Genomic DNA, 18,290 nt, shown 5'->3' with positions numbered 1-18,290 from the left:
AGGTCTAGCATCCAGGGGAGATAAAAGGTGGCCCGCTGTCATTCAGTCATCCAACAAAGGCGGAGTATAGCTCAATGTGGCCTCAGGAAAAAAAAAATCTTTAAAACACTGACAGGGGCTAATTTAGAACATTCTTAATTTCTACTCAGAAGTCGATGAATTTGACTGTGTAGAAAATGGTCCAGTTTCTTGTGTGTCTCATTAAACCAGCAAGAGGCATCATGAGCAGTGCCTTGTCTTAAATCTACCTCTAGCAAGATCTCAGCTCAGAAAACTGGCTGCTGGGATGCAGGCATTAGGGTCCCTTACATGGGTAGGTAAAACACGCTCCCTCTGCCCTAACCATGACCTTAGGCCCTGTATGCTATGATAATCACTGTCCCCCTTTACCACTCCTCCAAATCTCCCCTACTCTATAGCTTCACTCCTCAAATCCCAACTGCCTGGAGTAGATGAGTTGGAATGTAATTTATAAGGACAAGAAGGGGCCCTGTACCTCCTGTGGGCCCTCTGCAGGGCCAGGTATAACCTTCAAACCACCAGTGTTATGTCCCTGTCACAGTATGGCCACCAGGAGACTTCCTCCATTCCAACCGTGTGAGAAGAAACTCATTAGGAAAAAAACTCAGACAACTATATGGTCAGAAATTACTTGTAAAAACTAGGGTCACAGGTACTAATTTCATGAAGTAAACTACCCCACAGCAGATGGCTGGTATCCTCAACCATTTACCTGGAACAAAACACCCCAGTCCACTAAATAGCCCTCAGGAGACATCGTTCAACAGTTAACCTGGAGCATGTTTCTCTTCTAATCTTACCTTTTCATCCTGCTATACAATTTCCTAAAAATCCTAAAAAAAAATACTGAGTGTCTTAAAATGCTCTCGGTGTTTGTGTTCCTAGACTCAGTTTACCTATCTTCCAAGTCTTGCATTGCTGGGTGCTGCTCTTTCCTGTCCTCACACTGTGCAATGCACTTTTCCATGACTGTGCCAGGAAATGCCTATGAATTCAGATGTAGAACTCTTAGCTACTTCTGCTGGTGTGCCTCCATGCTCCCTGCTATGATGGTAATGGACTAAACCTCTGAAATTGTAAGCCACCCCCAATGAAATGCTTTCTTTTATAAGAGTTGCTGTGGTCATGGTGTTTCTTCACAGTAATAGAACATTGAATATGATAGAAGTTGGTATCAGGAGTGGGGTATTGTTGTGTCAGGCCTGACCATGTTGCTTGTTGCCAAAATGTGGACTTTGGATTAGAAAAGCAGTTGAATGCTTTAAACAGGGCTGCATGGGCCATCCTAGCAGGAGTGTGGAAGACAGTGGTACTGATAGCAATGTAGATTATGATGGCCAGGCTCAAGAGGTTTCAGGAGAAGGATATTAGTAGGAGGCCCAGAAAATATTGTGAAATTTTGGTGGGGAATGTGGCTGTCTTTTACCATTGTTCAAAAAAAAAATCTGTCAGAGGCTAAATTGAAGAATTTTAGATTAATGGTAAGGGCAGTAGAGATTTCAAGACAGCCTAGTATTGATGCTGTTGTGCGGTTATTAGTAGTCATGCTTAGGCAGATCTATAATGCAAAGGTGCAAGCTGAGCAAGGAAAAATATCAAATGTACAGTTTGAGGAGAAAAGGAGCACCAGGAAATATAGTGGAGCTAAGTCCAGCACTCAAAGACATAAAAAGTTTTAAAAAAAAAAAGCTTGATACTATAAGAAATAGAGAGCAATGGCATCATGGCAAGACCCCACCCCAGTTAAGCTTCCAACTTGTGAAATGGAATGAAAACTTGTGAAAAGCTTAAGCAGTGAAGGAAACCATCAACAACATAAAGCTGGTGAAAATGTAATTGAATGAGGGAGCCAAGTTCCAGCCCCAGCAAGCAGCAGATCTTGGCAGCTTCAGCCACATGGTTCTGGCTGTGGAGTCAAGGATACAAGAAAGGGGTTGTGGAATCTTTCTCTGAGGCTCAGCAAAGCTGACAAGGCCAGGAGTGTGGCAGGGAGGTCCCTGCATGGAGGCCCAGACAGGCCATCTTGTGAAGCTGTGAGGGTGAAGCCTGGATTTCCCTGGAGATGCCAAGATGTTAGAGATGCCAGAGCTATGGTACATCTGCCAAGAGCTGATAACAGTGTGTAGAACCAGCCCAAGAGAGAGAAGTATGTTTCAGTCAACAACTCTAAAAGGAGCTGGAGTTCTGAAGGGTGCTTTGATGTCAGACACGGAGATATAGAGTTTGTAGTTTGCACTACTGGTGTTTGGTCTTGCTTTGGTCCAGTATTTCCTCACTATGCTCCCTTCCCTCCCTTTTAGAAGGATAATGTATATTCTGTGCCATTGTATGTTGGAAGTATGTTGTCCCCTTTTTCATTTTGATTTTACAGGGGTTACAGTTAAGAGATTACCTTGAGTCTTACAAGAGACTCTGAACTTCAGATTTTTAAACAGTGCTAAGATTGTGACAGACTATGAAGACTTTGGATGTTGGACTAAATGCATTTTGCATTATGATATATGGCTACAAGGCTTTAGGATTCAGGGGGTTGAAATGTGGTGCCTGAATAAGTATGGTCCCCATAGGCTCATATATTTGAATGCTTGGTCATTAGGGAGTGGCACTACTTGAGAGGTATTAGGAGTTATGACTTTATTGGAATAGATGTGGCCTTGTTGGATAAATATTTCACTGGGGCAGGCTTTGGGGTTTCAAAAGCCCAAGCTAGTCCCAGTGTCTCTCTTTCCTGCTGCCTAGGGATCCAGATGTAGAACTCTCAGCTACTTCTTGTGTGCCTCTATGCTCCCTGCCATGACGATAATGGACTAAACCTCTGAAAATGTAAGCAAGCCCCAATTAAATGCTGTCTTTCATAAGATTTGCTGTGTTCATGTGTCACAACACAGAAGTGATCAGCTTGTATCAATACAGACAATATACATTTCCATAAAATTGAAGGGCTAAATGTTTAGGTCCCATAAAGTGAAATGTCCATACAAACAAGAATCAGTTTATACAAAATACATCTTCCTTTTCATTACAAAATGAACAAAGCAGAGAATACTTCTAAGAAGTCACTTGAGTTCTGATTCCTCTGACTAATCCGCATGGCCTGGACATGGCGTCGCACACCTGTAATTGCAGCACTTGGGAAACCGAGGCTAGAGGTTCTAGAGAGCTTGATGCCAGCCTTCGTAAAAGACTAATGAATTTATTATATAAAAAAAATCAGAATATTCTCAAGGAAAATCAAACAAAAGGAAGGTGAGAATTCAAATTAAATTCTGATTCGGAATCAGCCACTACTGATTATAAATTATTTTATTTTCAAATTGTGTGTTGGGGTTAGGGTGGAAGTATGTGCATGTGAGCGCATATACTGAGGCCAGAAGAGAGCATCAGATTCCCTGGAGCTGGGATTACAGGTGGTTGTGAGCCACCTGATGTGCTGGGAACTGAATTCAGGTCCTCTGGAAGAGCAGTATACACTCTTAACTGCTAAGCCATTATTTTACTGACCCCATTCCCACACCTCTAACATTTTTCTAAGGTCCTGAACTTTATGATAATGAAAAATAGGAAATGAACAGTGCCTTCTTTTAGTATTATAAAGGTTTAGAGATTTATTAATCCACCTTCAAGCTGGCACTAGTGGACACCATGATTTCTTTACCGCAGGAATGATGCGATCGCCAGTGCTGAATGCCAGTTCTCACCATGAATATCTGCTTACTAGAGAGAGGCTCAGGGAGACACTGCCAGTGACTCAGGAGAGTGAAGGGTCAGTTGACTCTAATGCACACCCATTAAGGCTTGTGAGCAGGGCAGCTCTCTTCACTGCCTCCAAGTACTTTTACACAGCTTGAAAATCAAACTTACCTTCTCCTGATGACAAAGGCATCCTCCTCTGAGTCAAGAGGAATGAGCATGATAGCACCTGCCTGTGATCACACCAGCATTTGGGAGGCTGAGCATGAGGGGCATTAGATCAAGGGTAGCCTGGGATATATGCACCCCCACATACACATTCACACACATATACACATACATATACACATATATACACATGCACACATACACATCATGTACAACAACAAAAAATAAAAGAATAGTTTTTACCCTTGTGTTAAAATACAGACCACTGGTAATTGTAAGCAAGGTCCTTTGCTCTTCTAGAACTGAAACTTCCCTGAAGATTAAGAACTCTCACCTTTTGGGAAGAAGGCTGACCCAGATGAACAACAACAAAATACCCTAAACAAAACAAAACCCCCTGCTATGTGATGTTATTTGAGAAAGATAGCAATGGCTGAGGTATACTGCCATCTCTATGACTCGCTTTGTGTTTGGGACTCTAAACTTTTAGCATTTCTTTGATTAAAAGCAAAAAAAAAAAAAATAGAGTTGGATAAAGAAAGCACAGTGGTTAGGAGCATTTTCTGCTCTAGGTTCGGTTTACTGACTAAGGTTCAGTTCCCACCATTCACTTGCAAGCTTCCATAATTCCAGTTCCTGGGGATGCCATCTTCTGACCTCCATGAACACCACACATTTACATGGTACTGTAGTGATATATTGTGTCCCCCAATATATTGTGCACCCTAATAAAGCTTACCTGAGAATCAGAGGAAAAAGTCAGCTGCTATATTAAACACAGAAGTCAGGCAATGGTAGCACATGCCTTTTATCCTAGCATTTTGGAGGCAGAGATCCATCCAGATCTCTGTGAGTTCAAGGCCACATTGGGACCAGAGCCAGGCAGTGGTGGCGCATGCCTTTAATCCCAGCACTAATCATAGAGATCTGCAGGTCTGTTCAGAAAGACAGGAAGTGATGTAGCTGGGCGGAGAGAGGAAGTGAATGGCAGAACAGAAAGGCATATAGTCATGGGTATACAGGAAGCAGGTCTCTTTGGAAGCTGAGAAGTTGGTGAGGTGAGGTTGGCTGTGGCTTGTCCCATTCCTCTGATCTCTCAGTTTTTCACCCAAATATCTGGCTCCAGGTGTTTTATTAATAAGATCTTGTAGCAATTTTTCTTACATGGTACATGCAAATACATGCAGGCAAAATACTCATACACATAAACTTTAAAAAAGATAGTCAGGCAGTGGTGGTGCATGCCTTTACTCCCAGTCCTGGCAGAGGCTGGTGCCAGCCTGGTCTATAGAGCAAGTTCCAGTACAGCTGGGCTACACAGAGAAACTCTGTCTCAAAAAAACATCAAAAATCTGGGAAAATAAAGGCAGCTGTTTCAAATTCTGACAAAGCTCAAAGTATTAATTTGTTTTTATTGCTGATTCTCCTGGAATCAGGAGCACTTTTTTCCCCCCAAAATCAACATTGCTAAGACAGCAGTGTTGGAAGTGATTTAATCTGTTTATTAATCTATGCATGAGCCCAGAACCTCATCTCTGTTACAAAATGAACTCTGCTACTGAACATCCTTAACGAGTTTTAATATTAGTTCAATTAAATGGCACATTCTGTAGCTGCATCATTAGGGTGTCGCTAGTTTAATGAGCTTCATCATTTGGTACTCCATTTTCAAGGGAGAGTCTGGATAAAGTCCTAGTGTTTATAGATCGATGCTCCTGTTGCTTCGTGGGTGGCTGATGTAAGCATCTCTCTATGGTCCTCAGAGCTTCGTTGGGCTGTCAGGCAGTCAGGGAAAGGCCAAAGGAGGGCAGTGGGCAGCACAAAGGAACTCTGCCACCTTAGCAAGCCACATAAACTCTCCCCCAGCCTTTGTATTCCTCCCACACAATTAAATAATATATTTTCTTCCTAAGAAAGTATGAGAGTAATTTGACAAAGATATCCATACAGAATTGGGAATGATTCTGGCAAATGTGAAGGATTTAATTCGCAGAAATTAATATTATTTAAAAATCAAAGCATGCTTAGAAATTTGGCTCATCCGTCTTCCTAGATCAGTCTAGGGCATGCAACCATCATGGAATTAGCCAAATCCCTCCCCCTAAATCTCTGCACTTAACATTCAAGCAGTCTACCCTGAATATCCCTAAAGACACCCTGTCCTCATATCACCAACATAAATAAACTCCAGGTCTGTTTTGTCTCTCTGGAACTGGGAAACTTCTCCCACTCACACCCAGCATCAAGCAGCAATCCTCTGCAAAGCTCCAAGGTGATGCGGCTAATTCCTGCCTGATGCTGCTGATTGCCTTCCTCCTTCCCCACCCAATCCTTGACTTGGTACCCAAGGCCCTCCATTTCCTTCTGCCTCATCTGCAGACTGGCACCTTGCTCCCTAATGTAGTCTAATTTCCTGAAGAGAATGGATCCCCTGCCTTTGCCCAGATTGCCCTCAATTAAGTGGCGCATTCTGTAGCTGGATCATTAGGGTGTCGCTGGTTTAATGAGTTTCATCATTTGGTACTCCATTTTCAAGGGAGAGTCTTGATAGAGTCCTAGTGTTTATAGATTGATGCTCCTGTTGCTTCATGGGTGGCTGACGTAAGTACTTCCCTATGTTCCTCAGAGCTTCTTGGGCTTTCTCTACCATGTCAGTCTAAGCAACCATTACCCACCTTGGAAGAATTAGATTGAGCTCACTCTTGTGAACTATATCTTTCACATGGGACCCACAACGTTAATGGGAAAAGTCTGTATTTCATTAACCTTTTATTAAAATTAAGCATTTCCTTCAATTATGAAGGAATTATGTAGGCAATAAACTACCATTAACACCAGCAATCTAATATCACCCTGTCCCATTACAGCAAATATAGAAATCTGACAAAGACAAGTGACATTCACTAAGATGTTTGAATTATGATGCGGGACCGGCAGCTACCTCTGCCTTTTCATACTTCATAATGAGGCATGAGTGTCATTATATGGCAAGTTTATTTATGAAGGATTTCACCCTGGCTGTAGCAGTGCGGGTCTATAATCCAGAGGCTTAGGCTAGAGGACTGCTAGTTTGAGGCTGATCAAGAAATCTTAGCAAGAATTTACCTCGAAATAAAATTAGGAAGGAAGGAAGGAAAAAGGACGGGAGGGAGGGAGGGAGAGAAGGAAAAACAAAAGGGGGTGGGGCTAGGACATATGAGGCAGGCTTGCTCCCTCACCATGGCACATATGCTTGGCAATAGATTTTAATATACTGCTTTCTTTTGTGATTCCGTAAATTTACTTTATGCATTTGGAAACATGACTCTAGGAAGAGGTGACCAGTGGTGATGCCTCCTGTGTAGTCTGCTGCGATGGCCTCGGGAGGAAGGGACGACGCCAGGCCACTCTGACTTCCCATCAGCCTTTGCTGTGTTTTTTTGCATTTTGTTCCATTAAGAGTAAGGCTTTGCCTTTTAGTACCTGTGACCTACTGCAACTCTCAGAAATGTTTTTTTTTTTTTTAAATCAGAAATAAGAACTAACCCTAAGCGTATATAAAATGTTACATTTCATTAACCTCCTGATTTATTTACTGATCCATACATGTCCTTTGGTCAGCATTATTTATTTCTTCCTACCAAACCCATCTATTCAAACATCAAGCCTGCCTGAGCCACTGTGGTCAAAGATACTTTCACTGAGGAGACTTCTTAAGTGGATTGCAAAGATTGTTTTTAAAAACACAGATTTGGGTCAAAGCAGTGGTCATTTCCCCACATGTCAGACAGAGAAAGCACAGGAGGGGGCCTATACCATCTACTGAGGTATGATGAGCAATACTTCAACTTAACAGTCAGACAGCGAGCGGGCTGTTGATATGTAGCTTATTTCATCATTCAGTCAACATGACTTATAAGAAGGCAATTTTCATTTTGTTTAAACTTATAAAATAGTTAAAATGTTGTCAGGGTTTTTATTTAGTATTATTTATTATTTAGTAATATTTCCTACGAAGTTGTGTTGGCCTGTCACACAGACAGTTACATAGTTTACACCCTTTGTTCACATATAACAGAATGGGGCATTATGTGTGAAGAGAACTCTAAGCTTTATTGGTTTCGTGCAATTCTGTGCAATTCTATAACAAGAATATAAATGTTACCGAGTCCACACCAGGCCCAGTGCTGCTCTCTCAGCTTGCTGTCATGGATCAGGATATAAAGCTCTCAGCTACTACTCCAGACCCATGCCTGTCTGCTTCCCACCATGATGCTCATTGACTCACCTTCTAAGACTGTAAGCACGTTCCCAATTAAACGCTTTCTTTTGTAAGTTGCCTTGGTCATGGTGTGTTTTCACATCAATAGAACTGTCATGAAGACATCTGGATTATCTGAGACACATAATTTTTCTTTTCTTTTTACATTCTTGCTCTACTTTGGACCTGATTGGATAAGTTAAGACAAGTTTTTACATATATATTTTGAGTACAAAAGGAATAAATGATATTTTGAGTAGGAATGTGAGTACCAGAAAATGCTAAGTGCTGGGCTGCTAACGTGACCTATTTATACTGGAAAATAGGGATAGTCTCCAGATTCCTATTACTGAAAATGTTCCTAAGAAGTAGATGTTCTGGTCAGTTTTCTTGTTAATATGACATAACCTACCATCATTGGGTATGAGGGAATCTTAATTGAGAAAACGTCTCTATTAGACTGTACTGTAGACATGCCTGTAGGGCATTTTCTTGACTAATGATTTATATGGGAGGGTGCAGTCTACTGTGTATGATGCCAACCCTGGGCTGGTGGTCCTGAGTTGTATTAAAAAAAAATCAGGCTGAGTGAGCTGAGTAGAATGCCAGTATATAGCGTCCAACCATGGTCTCCTCTCCAGTTCCTGCCTCTAGGTTCCTGTCGGGGTTCCTGTCCTGACTCCCCTCAATGACAGACTCATGTGGAAGTAAAACCAAACAAACCTTTCTTCCTCAGACTGCTTTTGGTTGTGGTGTTTACAACAGCAACAATGAAGCAAACTACTACATCAGTCTCCAGGGAGAGTGCAGATGCCAGATGCTAACCCCAAGCGTCATTTGCAAAAGCGTTTGTTCCCTCTTGTCATCCAACCAACTACTCAGGCCTGTCATTGTCTCTCAGGATACCTCTCAAGTCTGTCTCCACTGCCACCAAGATTATATTTCATGTTGCTTCAGCTACCTATGTCCCTTCATCCCTTTGTTCTGTTCTAATTAATGCCACTCTGCAGCCATAGTGATATTTTAAAGATGCAAATCTAATTAGGTCATTTTTATCCTATAACCCTTGAAGTCTTCTCATATTCTAGGAATTCTCATGGCTTATGAAGGCTAGGCATTTTTGTATCAACTCCCATCTATCCAATTTTTGTAGTAATTTGTTTCACTTATTCACCTAGACCAGTTTCATTGAAGAATTCACATTTTCTTTTTGCTTGAGATAGGGTCTCACTATGTAGCCTTTGATGGCCTGAAGCTCACTATACAGATGAGGCTGGCATCACATTCTCAGATATCTGCCTGCCTCTGCCTCTTGAGTGCTGGGATGCTACCATGACCAGCCTCCACACTCCTCTTCATGACCTGTATAGAAGACATAAAAGATGCTTCTTCTTGGAATATATTGTCCTTACTCTTTGCACACTTCTCAGATTTTTCCCTTTTATATTCCCAAGAAGCATTTTTTTTTTAAATGAGAAAGCATGACACAGCCAAGACTAGCAATGATCTGGAACTCCTCATCCTCCACCTCCACCTCCCAAGAACACGGATTATAGGTGCACACCACCATGCCTGGCTCCAAAAAGCACTTTTTGACAATAGATAACTAGCAAGATTTGAGTTCAGAATCTTGATGCCATGACAGCTATTGCATGTTCTCGACAAACTTCAAGTCATCAAAATAAAAAAAAGTCGTGAAGAACTCAAAGGATGATTTGCCATATGAAGAACTCAATTTCTTCTGCGCAGTACCTATGCAGGCAGACAGCAATCCTTCCATCAGGCCAGTAAGATGGCTCAGGAGGCAAAGGCTTGATAAGTGAGTCTGAGGACTAGAGTTGGATTCCTGGAATCCACAGAAGAAAGAGAAAACCAACTCCTAAAAGTTGTCCTCTAATCTCTACACATGAGTTATGGCACAGATCGCTGGCACTCATGCACATACATGTCACACACACACACACACACACACACACACACACACACACACACACACAAAAGAAAAGGACTCTTGCATCATTGGGAAAATCCTCTTCCTCGTGTGCCAAATTCAGCAGTAGGTAAGAGCAAAATACATATGCAATCATTTCAAGATAAGGTTACAGGATAAAGTTATGCAGGCTTCTGTTTCAACTCTCATTTTCTTTTTCAACTACCATTTATGCTTATTTTAATCTCAAATGTGCTTGTGGATGTTAATCAACACATACACATTCTCCTGCAGTTTTATGATCACTAACCTCAAGGCATAGTGCCTCCTATTATCAAGGTTAAAAATGAAACCAGGTTGATTTGAGAGGAAATCAATAGGGAAGTCTTCTATAGACATGGGTAGAGAATTTCAACTCTGTATAGTCATTAATTCACTACCAGCTGCTAAGCATGACCAGAAATGATGGACACATTGTTACCATGGTGTTAAAATGAGGAACAGTAACTGATAGGATTTCTGCACATTTCAGCGTCGAATAAAAAATATCATTGAATTTGACAGTATCATAAAGCTATGTCAATGATGTAAGATGATCATACATGGCTAGAAAAGAGTGTAGTAAGTATAGAATTGTATCTTTTAAAGTGATATCTGAGAGGAATAGGGAATGAAGGGCACGCTGCTTCCCAAAACTAGTGTCACTTTTGGGGGGTCGGTGAGCAGGTGACATCTCAATTGCTTAGTTTAGATGTCTGAGAACTTCATTTACAGATGAAAACACAGAGTGAAATCACTGTACAGAAGGGGCCACAATGAACATCTTAGTACTCTTGACTTGATGGTGTTGGAGAAGGGGTGAGGAGTGAAAGGAGGTTAGCATTTAAAGATGACTCCGGCTACCGAAGGGGGAGTGTTTGTAAACCCTGCCCCTCTCTCCTGTGGCTTGAAGGACCTCCAGTGATGGTAAGGGCTCCAACTGAGAAACAGTAAAGAGAAAAGTGCTGGGAGCTGGAGGTACACTCCTCTGGTGAACTTTGACTGACAGCGCATTGAGTGTTCCTAGGAAGGTACTGAAGAGGTAATGTGCCAGATGTCATTGGTTTAGTAAAATTAACCCAACTCTCTAGGTCATCTGCACTAACAAATTGCCTTCTGGGTCTAAGGCAAGAAGACAGCCTGGAGGTGCTAGAAAAAGCAATGTCTGCGAGTAGCATTGCGCCATAAAAGGATCCCACATGGGAACTCCACAGGCGAAGTCTACAGAACAAGCAGTCATGCAGAGTGCTCTGGGAAGAGAACACGACATATGCAGACCTCTGCTTCCTTTAATGAAGAGAGGTTTAAATTAGGCTACATTAAATGCCTTGTCCACCATGAGTATCTGTGTTTCAATGCTGGGAATGGAACACAAAAGATGTTTTGTCTGTTTGATCCGTGAACGCTGGTGAAATCACAGAGCTAGTGGAGGTCTCAGTAAGGTTCTTAGCTGTGAACCAGGCATCACCATATCCACATCTTTGATTACACATCGTTGATATGCTCTACTCCAGACCGCCTGCTATCACACAGCAGCATTCTCTCTCCCACAGTTCAATCTGCCTACAACATCCTATCGTTTTGCCTCATTCAGTCACCTCATTTCACGGACACAGTACCTTCTACCTGGCTCCTAGAACAGATACTTCAAATTCTTTGAAAACTCCTTTCTCTTTTAGCTCTTGGTTAATCAGTAACTTTTTTTTAAAAATTCTTATTGATTTATTCTCTTGAATATGGTATAGAATGGAAATTCTGGGCAAGTCACTCCTCTGCTTAAAATCTCTCCATGCATGCATATTCATGCTCTTGGGATGAAGAGCAGAAAGCTCTGACAATTTTGGATTGACCTGACCTTTTTATAGCCTCCTCTTAGTCTGCTGTACCCTCACTGGCCTGTGGTTAGCCTTGTCTTCTTACTCAGTTCCTGACTACGTGCATGAGCATCATGCCCACTGCTATTGCTGAGGGGCTTACTCCATTTCCCTTCATAGGGCTCAGTTCACATTCCCCACCCCCAAAGCTAGTCTTCTCTGAGCCCCATCATCTAATCTCCCCTTCTGTTAGGGTTTTATTAATTAGAGCAGAAGCTGTATTACTTAGTGAGAACTTATTACATGCAAGTAACATGTTAGGTATTTTCTACATCTTAATTCACCTTTACTATCCCATGGGTCTGTGCTCCATAGATATTCCACAGATAGTTTCAAGTCCATCAAAAATGTATAAGATAAAACCATAGTTCATAGGTGCTTAGAAATTCTATAACTGTGTGTCTTAGGGAATAGCCATGTCTAAAGATCTTTTGATGCTGACATGTGTACATAAGGCTATATTACAAATAATCAAACACCAAATATTTGACAGAAACATTCCTTAGGAAAGGCCTGAATTCTCAAAGCTGTCCAATCATTCTTTTGTTAATTCACCTGTGAATTCTTCAGTCCACCCGTCAGTCCATCCAGCACCAAAATTGTGTCAAACACATCATTTCCATAAGTTTTTTACATTCTGTCTTTGTAGATGATAGTTGTCACACTGATGGTCCCTGACCACCCTTTCTGTCACAAGTCCTTCAGACACAAGCCTGCAAACCCAGGAATCTCCTATTCATCTAAGTTTTAGAAATGTTAAAAGCAAAAAAAAAAAAAATTGTCATAACTGGATTATGAAGCGGCAATGTAATAAAATCTCACCTGTATCCTGTGCAGGTGGCATTTTGACCTGAAGGAGCCACTGGTCTGAAACTGACCCGCGGGGAAACCTGGGCTGAGAGCAGAAATCCCAAGGCAAGAATAATCAGTGCTACTGTGGTACCTAAAAAAAAAAAAAGTTTTTTACTAGAGAGCATTGACAGTATTATTTATTTCAACACAGACTTGGTTTGACATCATAGCTCTGAATGAAACTCCTTGATTTATTTTCCCTGGATTAAAAAAAAATGCTTTACTATGTATACTAATGGTCAGAAGAACTCAGTAACACATACCTATTGAGACTCAAAGAAAACAAAATTCAAAGCAAATCCAGTTGTTAGCCAGAGTAATTGGTAATAATTTTCTAAGACTGAAACAATAAGCCGCCAAACCTCCCAAAAAAGATACCAAAGATTGTAAGATTGCTGATAAATCTAAAAAAAAAAAAAATCATACAATGAAAACAAGGCTCTTCCCACCCTAGCAGCCTGATGCCATACCTCCCTCACCATTAGGATCTCCACCTTTGGAACTATAAGCCCAAATAAATTTTTCCAGAAGTTAAAAGAAAAAAGGAAGAAAGAAAGGAAGCCTCACTGTCAAGTGACTAACACAACAGAAGCACATAAGAAAAGAGGTGCACATCAAATGTTCCCTTCAGAGCCAAGAAATTCTCCCAATGGCATTTGATCAGGGAAGATGTAAATTAGCAAAATAAAGTCCCAGACTGATTATTTCTAAAGCAGGGGAAAAAATATTGCCTATTAAAAAGGGAACGACATACCAAAAAGGCTATGCCACATACATTCATTCACTTTCCTGTTAATATTCAGGACTGAACATTTGCTCTGCACTTGAAGAAACAGGATTCATGATCATTCTATCACTGAAAAGACCAAATTTCTCCAGGTGTGGTAGGGTGCGCCTCCAATTCTAGTACTTGGAAGGCAGAGGCAAAATGACCACAAATCCATGCCAGTCTGTGCTATAATGCAAGACCCAACCCTGACGGCAAAAACCTTGTGCTGGAGTTGCATCTCAGTACCTGCCTAGCACAAGGCCCTGGTCACATCTGAATGTGTGTACATGTGTGACTGCACACACACATACACATGCACGCATACACACACACACACAATTTCTGTTCTGGGCACAGAATTGTGAGGACACATAAAAGGAATAGCAGGAAGAAAAAGATTCTGTGATATCTGAACAACTGTCTGGGACCATATGGAGCCTAGGGATAGAATGTATGTGGCACTAAGTATTTTACTGAAATAACAGGCAAGTAATTTAGAATTCAACTAAACTTATCATTAAAGGATTAAGTAGCAGGAAAGCCTTAGGAGACCATGTGGTAGGAGAGTGAGGCGGCAGCAGCTGGGTTGAGGCAGCCTCTGCTATGGCACAACTCTGGTTCTGGACAGAGCACATGGCCTTCCCCAAGTTCATTTAGTCTTCTTTAAATGGGTCTTAGTGAAAACACACAGATAATTTTTAAATTTTAAATGCTACTATTTAAAGATTCTTTTATGTAATGCTATTCAATGTCTAAAAACATGAATTACTATACAGTTGTTAGACTAAGCTGAGAAACCGCCGTGTTCAAACAACAGAAAAAAGCCTAACACACCCGTTATCTCTTTCTTCCCTCTTTTCTCTAGGTTAAACATCTCTTCTTACTTCAACAGGCTTATAAATGCCTGTTTAAAACCACCTCCTGTTCCTCACTTGTCTTCACTTACCCGGGGGCTTCCTGGTATCCTCCTAAACACAGGTCAGCCTCTCATCTTTGCTTCTGTGCTAACACTTGGAATGAACTCTTGCCCCTGGGCACAGGGCATCCACTGCCAAGTTACAAACCAGAGTGGGAGCATCCTGCCCACTCCAGGAAGGAAGGATTGAACCCCAGTAACTGAGTTTGGAAACTGGGATATATTTTCTCACCAAAAACTGTAGTATGTGCTAAAGCAGGTTTGTGAGATAAAATTTTGTCTCAGATATACTTTTGATTGAATAGAATTTAGTTAATGCCACTCAAAAATCTTCGTGTTTGAGAGTAAAACATGCATTTTACTCTAGATATAAAGTTGCGATGGGAATGCAGCCAACTGATGAGTAGAACTGTGTTTGTGCATTTGAAAAAAATTATAAAATATCTGAGGTAACCATGTAAAGACAATGTTATAGGTGGATCTTATTCTGTCCTGCAACAGAGCCCTTTACAGAGAAACAACAGGTGAAATGGTCAACTTTTAACACAAACGACTCGTGTTTTTTTTTTTTTTTTTTCTTATTTTGCTATTATATAAAACACACTTGACCAATCAGATTTTTACCCTAGAATTTAGGCCTGTTTCAAAAAGTCTTTCCTTGCTCTATGAAAGACTATTCTAATATTTGCTTCCATACTATTCCAAAATAAAAAAACACAATGTTGCAGAGTAAGAGCATAAAGGATAAGCTTTTCAAACAAGGGCAGAAAAATTGTGGCGATGCTCTTCAGTTTTGCTTCTCTGAACAGCACTCCAACTGTTGACAGAAATGTCTCCTCAGTAAATTGCACCCTTAAAGCTCCCTTCTTGTCTCAGTCTTGTTTCCAGCCACTTACCCCAGGCTAGTTGAAAGATCCTACCTCTCACTGATTTGTTTTCTGTCTATCATTCTAGTTTTGCAGTGTTTGGCTTAGAAATCATTCTCAGATGCCACTGTTACCTTTTGTGAGAGTCGCTGTCACCACTAGAAGGTATTTTAAAGCAGGATTCTACATCCGGCCACCTACCTGCCAAACTACCAAAGGTAAGCTTCCTTCGGCCCACTTTCTCAACGAGCCAGACTCCCACGAGTGTGAAAATGAAGTTGGTGAAAGCTGTCACTGAAGCCAGCCATATTGCAAGCCTGTCATCTTCCACACCAGACATCTGCAGGATGGTGGCACTGTAGTACCTGCAAGCAAAGAACAGAATGACTGTTGTGGGTAGTTTTTCAAGGAAACTGTCAATCAGACAGAAAGATGCAGCCACCTGGAAAAAAAAAAAGGCTAACTACACTAACAGCATTGCTACAAGAATTCATGTAAGCCCTTTAAAGGATCACAATGGAGGAAACTTTCTCAGACACCGTTATTCTGGAGAGAGAAGGTTGAGTGCTTCCAAGATGAAATGTCCCACCTCTAACACAGCAGCAGCCAAAGGCTCACTAAAGCTATCAGGGATGAGCTCTAAGACATGGTGACATCCCAAATTCACTGTTCTCTGTGAATGAAGAGACTGTATATAATGTGGTAATGGTGGTGGAACATGTGCAGGGTCTCTGTAAGAAAGCTGAAGGAGAACCACATGTCAGGATGTATTTAGCTTTGTACAGGAGGAGGTACAGACTTATGCACATGAGGACAGCTCAAGGGCTTCTGGGAGACTGCGCTCTTCTGTAAGGTTGAGTCTTGAGCATGATCTATTTTCCTAAGTCTGCAGACTCATCTTGTTTACATGAATTCAATGAGATGACCATTTTCTCATGAGATGCTTTTCTATTAGAAGAATTAAAAAACCAACAGTGCATCCTGAACTGTGGCTTTGCCTAGTTTTGAGGCATTCTAAATCTGACAGTGGGTGTTTGAGCAGTACGTGAGACCAAGCTGGTTATTTTCATAGTAAAAAAATCTGTAGTTTCTAGCTATTTATCAATACTTACATAATATTTCAGAGATAAAAATCTGCCTTAAATATGTCTCTTTGATTCATCAATGACTTGTTTACGAGTTTTTAAATTAATGACGATGGTTCTTATATGAAATATTAACAACATCACAGCTCATTCATCTTGATGGAGAATTTTCCTTTTTTAAAATAGCAATCCAAATTTATAAATTACTGTGAAAGAGGAAGGTTATATTTTACTGATCACACTAAAAATTACATAAGCCATTTGAAGAATGATGACAGCTGTTATAAAACCACAAATCCCCAGTGGAGTAACTCCTAGTATGAAAATTGTGAGTGTTTTCAGAGTGATGAAAAAAAATCTGTGAACGTGATCCATTCCATCCAAACAGTGCTTTGCAATTTTCAAGCTCTATTGTTGTTATAGATATCTGTACAGCAAAGGTGTGTGTATCTTCTATAGAAGAAAATGAACACCAAATCTAACAAGGCAGAAATATTCAGGAAAACTCAAATACATAATACTGAGAAGGTTTTGGTATGTGCTGTGTTATTAATGCTGGATTCTTCTCAGTGTTCTAGCAATGAAAACTGAGACATTGAACAAAACCATTTTCAAAAAACAAAACAAAAACAAAAAAGTATAGCGAAATAAGGCTATTTTGATGTTTCAAATTTTGACTCAAAAATCACAAAACTGCCTGAGTTAATTTAGAGAATACAAAAGAGAGTAGTATTAAACTAAGTGGTTTGACTTTACGTAAAATACAGGTGCAAAAATATGGTGTTACTAGAGCTTTAGGGACAACCTGTAATCACCATCCTGTGATTCAAAAATCTGAATTTCAAACTTATCATTGTGATATGTTGTCCAGGAAATATTAATCATCATTTGATGAATATTTATTTATGGATTGGGTACTGCCGCCTTCAAGAGACTCACAGGTTGGTATTAGGAAATAAAAATGGAAACAAGTCATTTTACTTTACAAATGTGGAATAAAGAACAGAAGAACATTTTCATTTGTTGTGAAATGTTCCTCGCTATCTCTGAAATTTAAGGATGTGCAGCCATGAAGGGTCACAGGGGTTTTCTAGCAGGCATGACAATCTGGAATGGAAAGTGAAGGCAGAGCAACACACACACAAAGCATGGGGATATTTCATCTAGAACCCCAGTATTTCATGTGGGCTGAATATAAGGTATATATATTAAACAGAGGCTGCTCACTGCCCCTACCCCCACCCCCAGTGAACAGCTCCCAAATGCAATTATGGTTGGGTTCTATCTTACAGGCAATGGAAAAATCAAATAGAATTGGAAGAGAAATCACAAGAAGACATGTGTTCGGTGAGCAGACTGCTCTGGGGGACTTCTGGGTAACATGACAGGCTAGAAACTGCCTCTGTCTGACCCGGTGAAACAGAGGTACCAAGAAAGAGTCCAATTCAATAAAGGAAAGAGGGCAAACATCAGAAACCTGAAAGGGCAGCAGTAGGACATATAAAGTGCCAAGAAGAAAGCCTTGCTAAGAACATCTCCAGTTAGCTAGTTACAGGGCAGGGGAGGAGGAGACTTCTCATCTAAAGTGTTATTGGCAACATGGATCCTCCAAAATCCATAACACCTCACCTGCTGATTTCCAAGATGCAGAAATAGATAAAAAGACAGATTAAGATCTCAAAATTGACAAAAAAGATCAATGACCTCAAACAAGCAGATGAATAAAATAAGGAGATCATTCAGGACCTGGAGAGTAGTGTCGGTAAGATACTAAAGGAACAAAGCAGGAAAAAAAGGCACTTTTGATCATGGGTACAGAGAAAAGAAAAAATCATTATGG

The 18,290-nt window shown here is 40.7% G+C and overlaps 1 protein-coding gene across 1 annotated transcript in view; it reads right to left on the bottom strand.

The window, feature by feature from the left end:
* Positions 1-18,290, bottom strand: part of Slc2a13 (solute carrier family 2 member 13) — a 290,023-nt gene that overhangs the window by 58,753 nt on the left and 212,980 nt on the right. Inside the window, exons 5-6 of the mRNA XM_059247592.1 lie at positions 15,567-15,730; positions 12,785-12,905 (exon numbers count right to left, since the gene is read on the bottom strand). Coding sequence (XP_059103575.1) covers positions 12,785-12,905; positions 15,567-15,730 — 285 coding nt within the window. The remainder of the gene's footprint in view (positions 1-12,784; positions 12,906-15,566; positions 15,731-18,290) is intronic.

This window comes from Peromyscus eremicus, chromosome 20 (assembly GCF_949786415.1).
Source record: "Peromyscus eremicus chromosome 20, PerEre_H2_v1, whole genome shotgun sequence".
Classification (NCBI taxonomy): domain Eukaryota; kingdom Metazoa; phylum Chordata; class Mammalia; order Rodentia; family Cricetidae; genus Peromyscus; species Peromyscus eremicus.
Note: the sequence above shows the minus strand (reverse complement) of the source record. Positions and strands in the feature narration are given on the sequence as shown.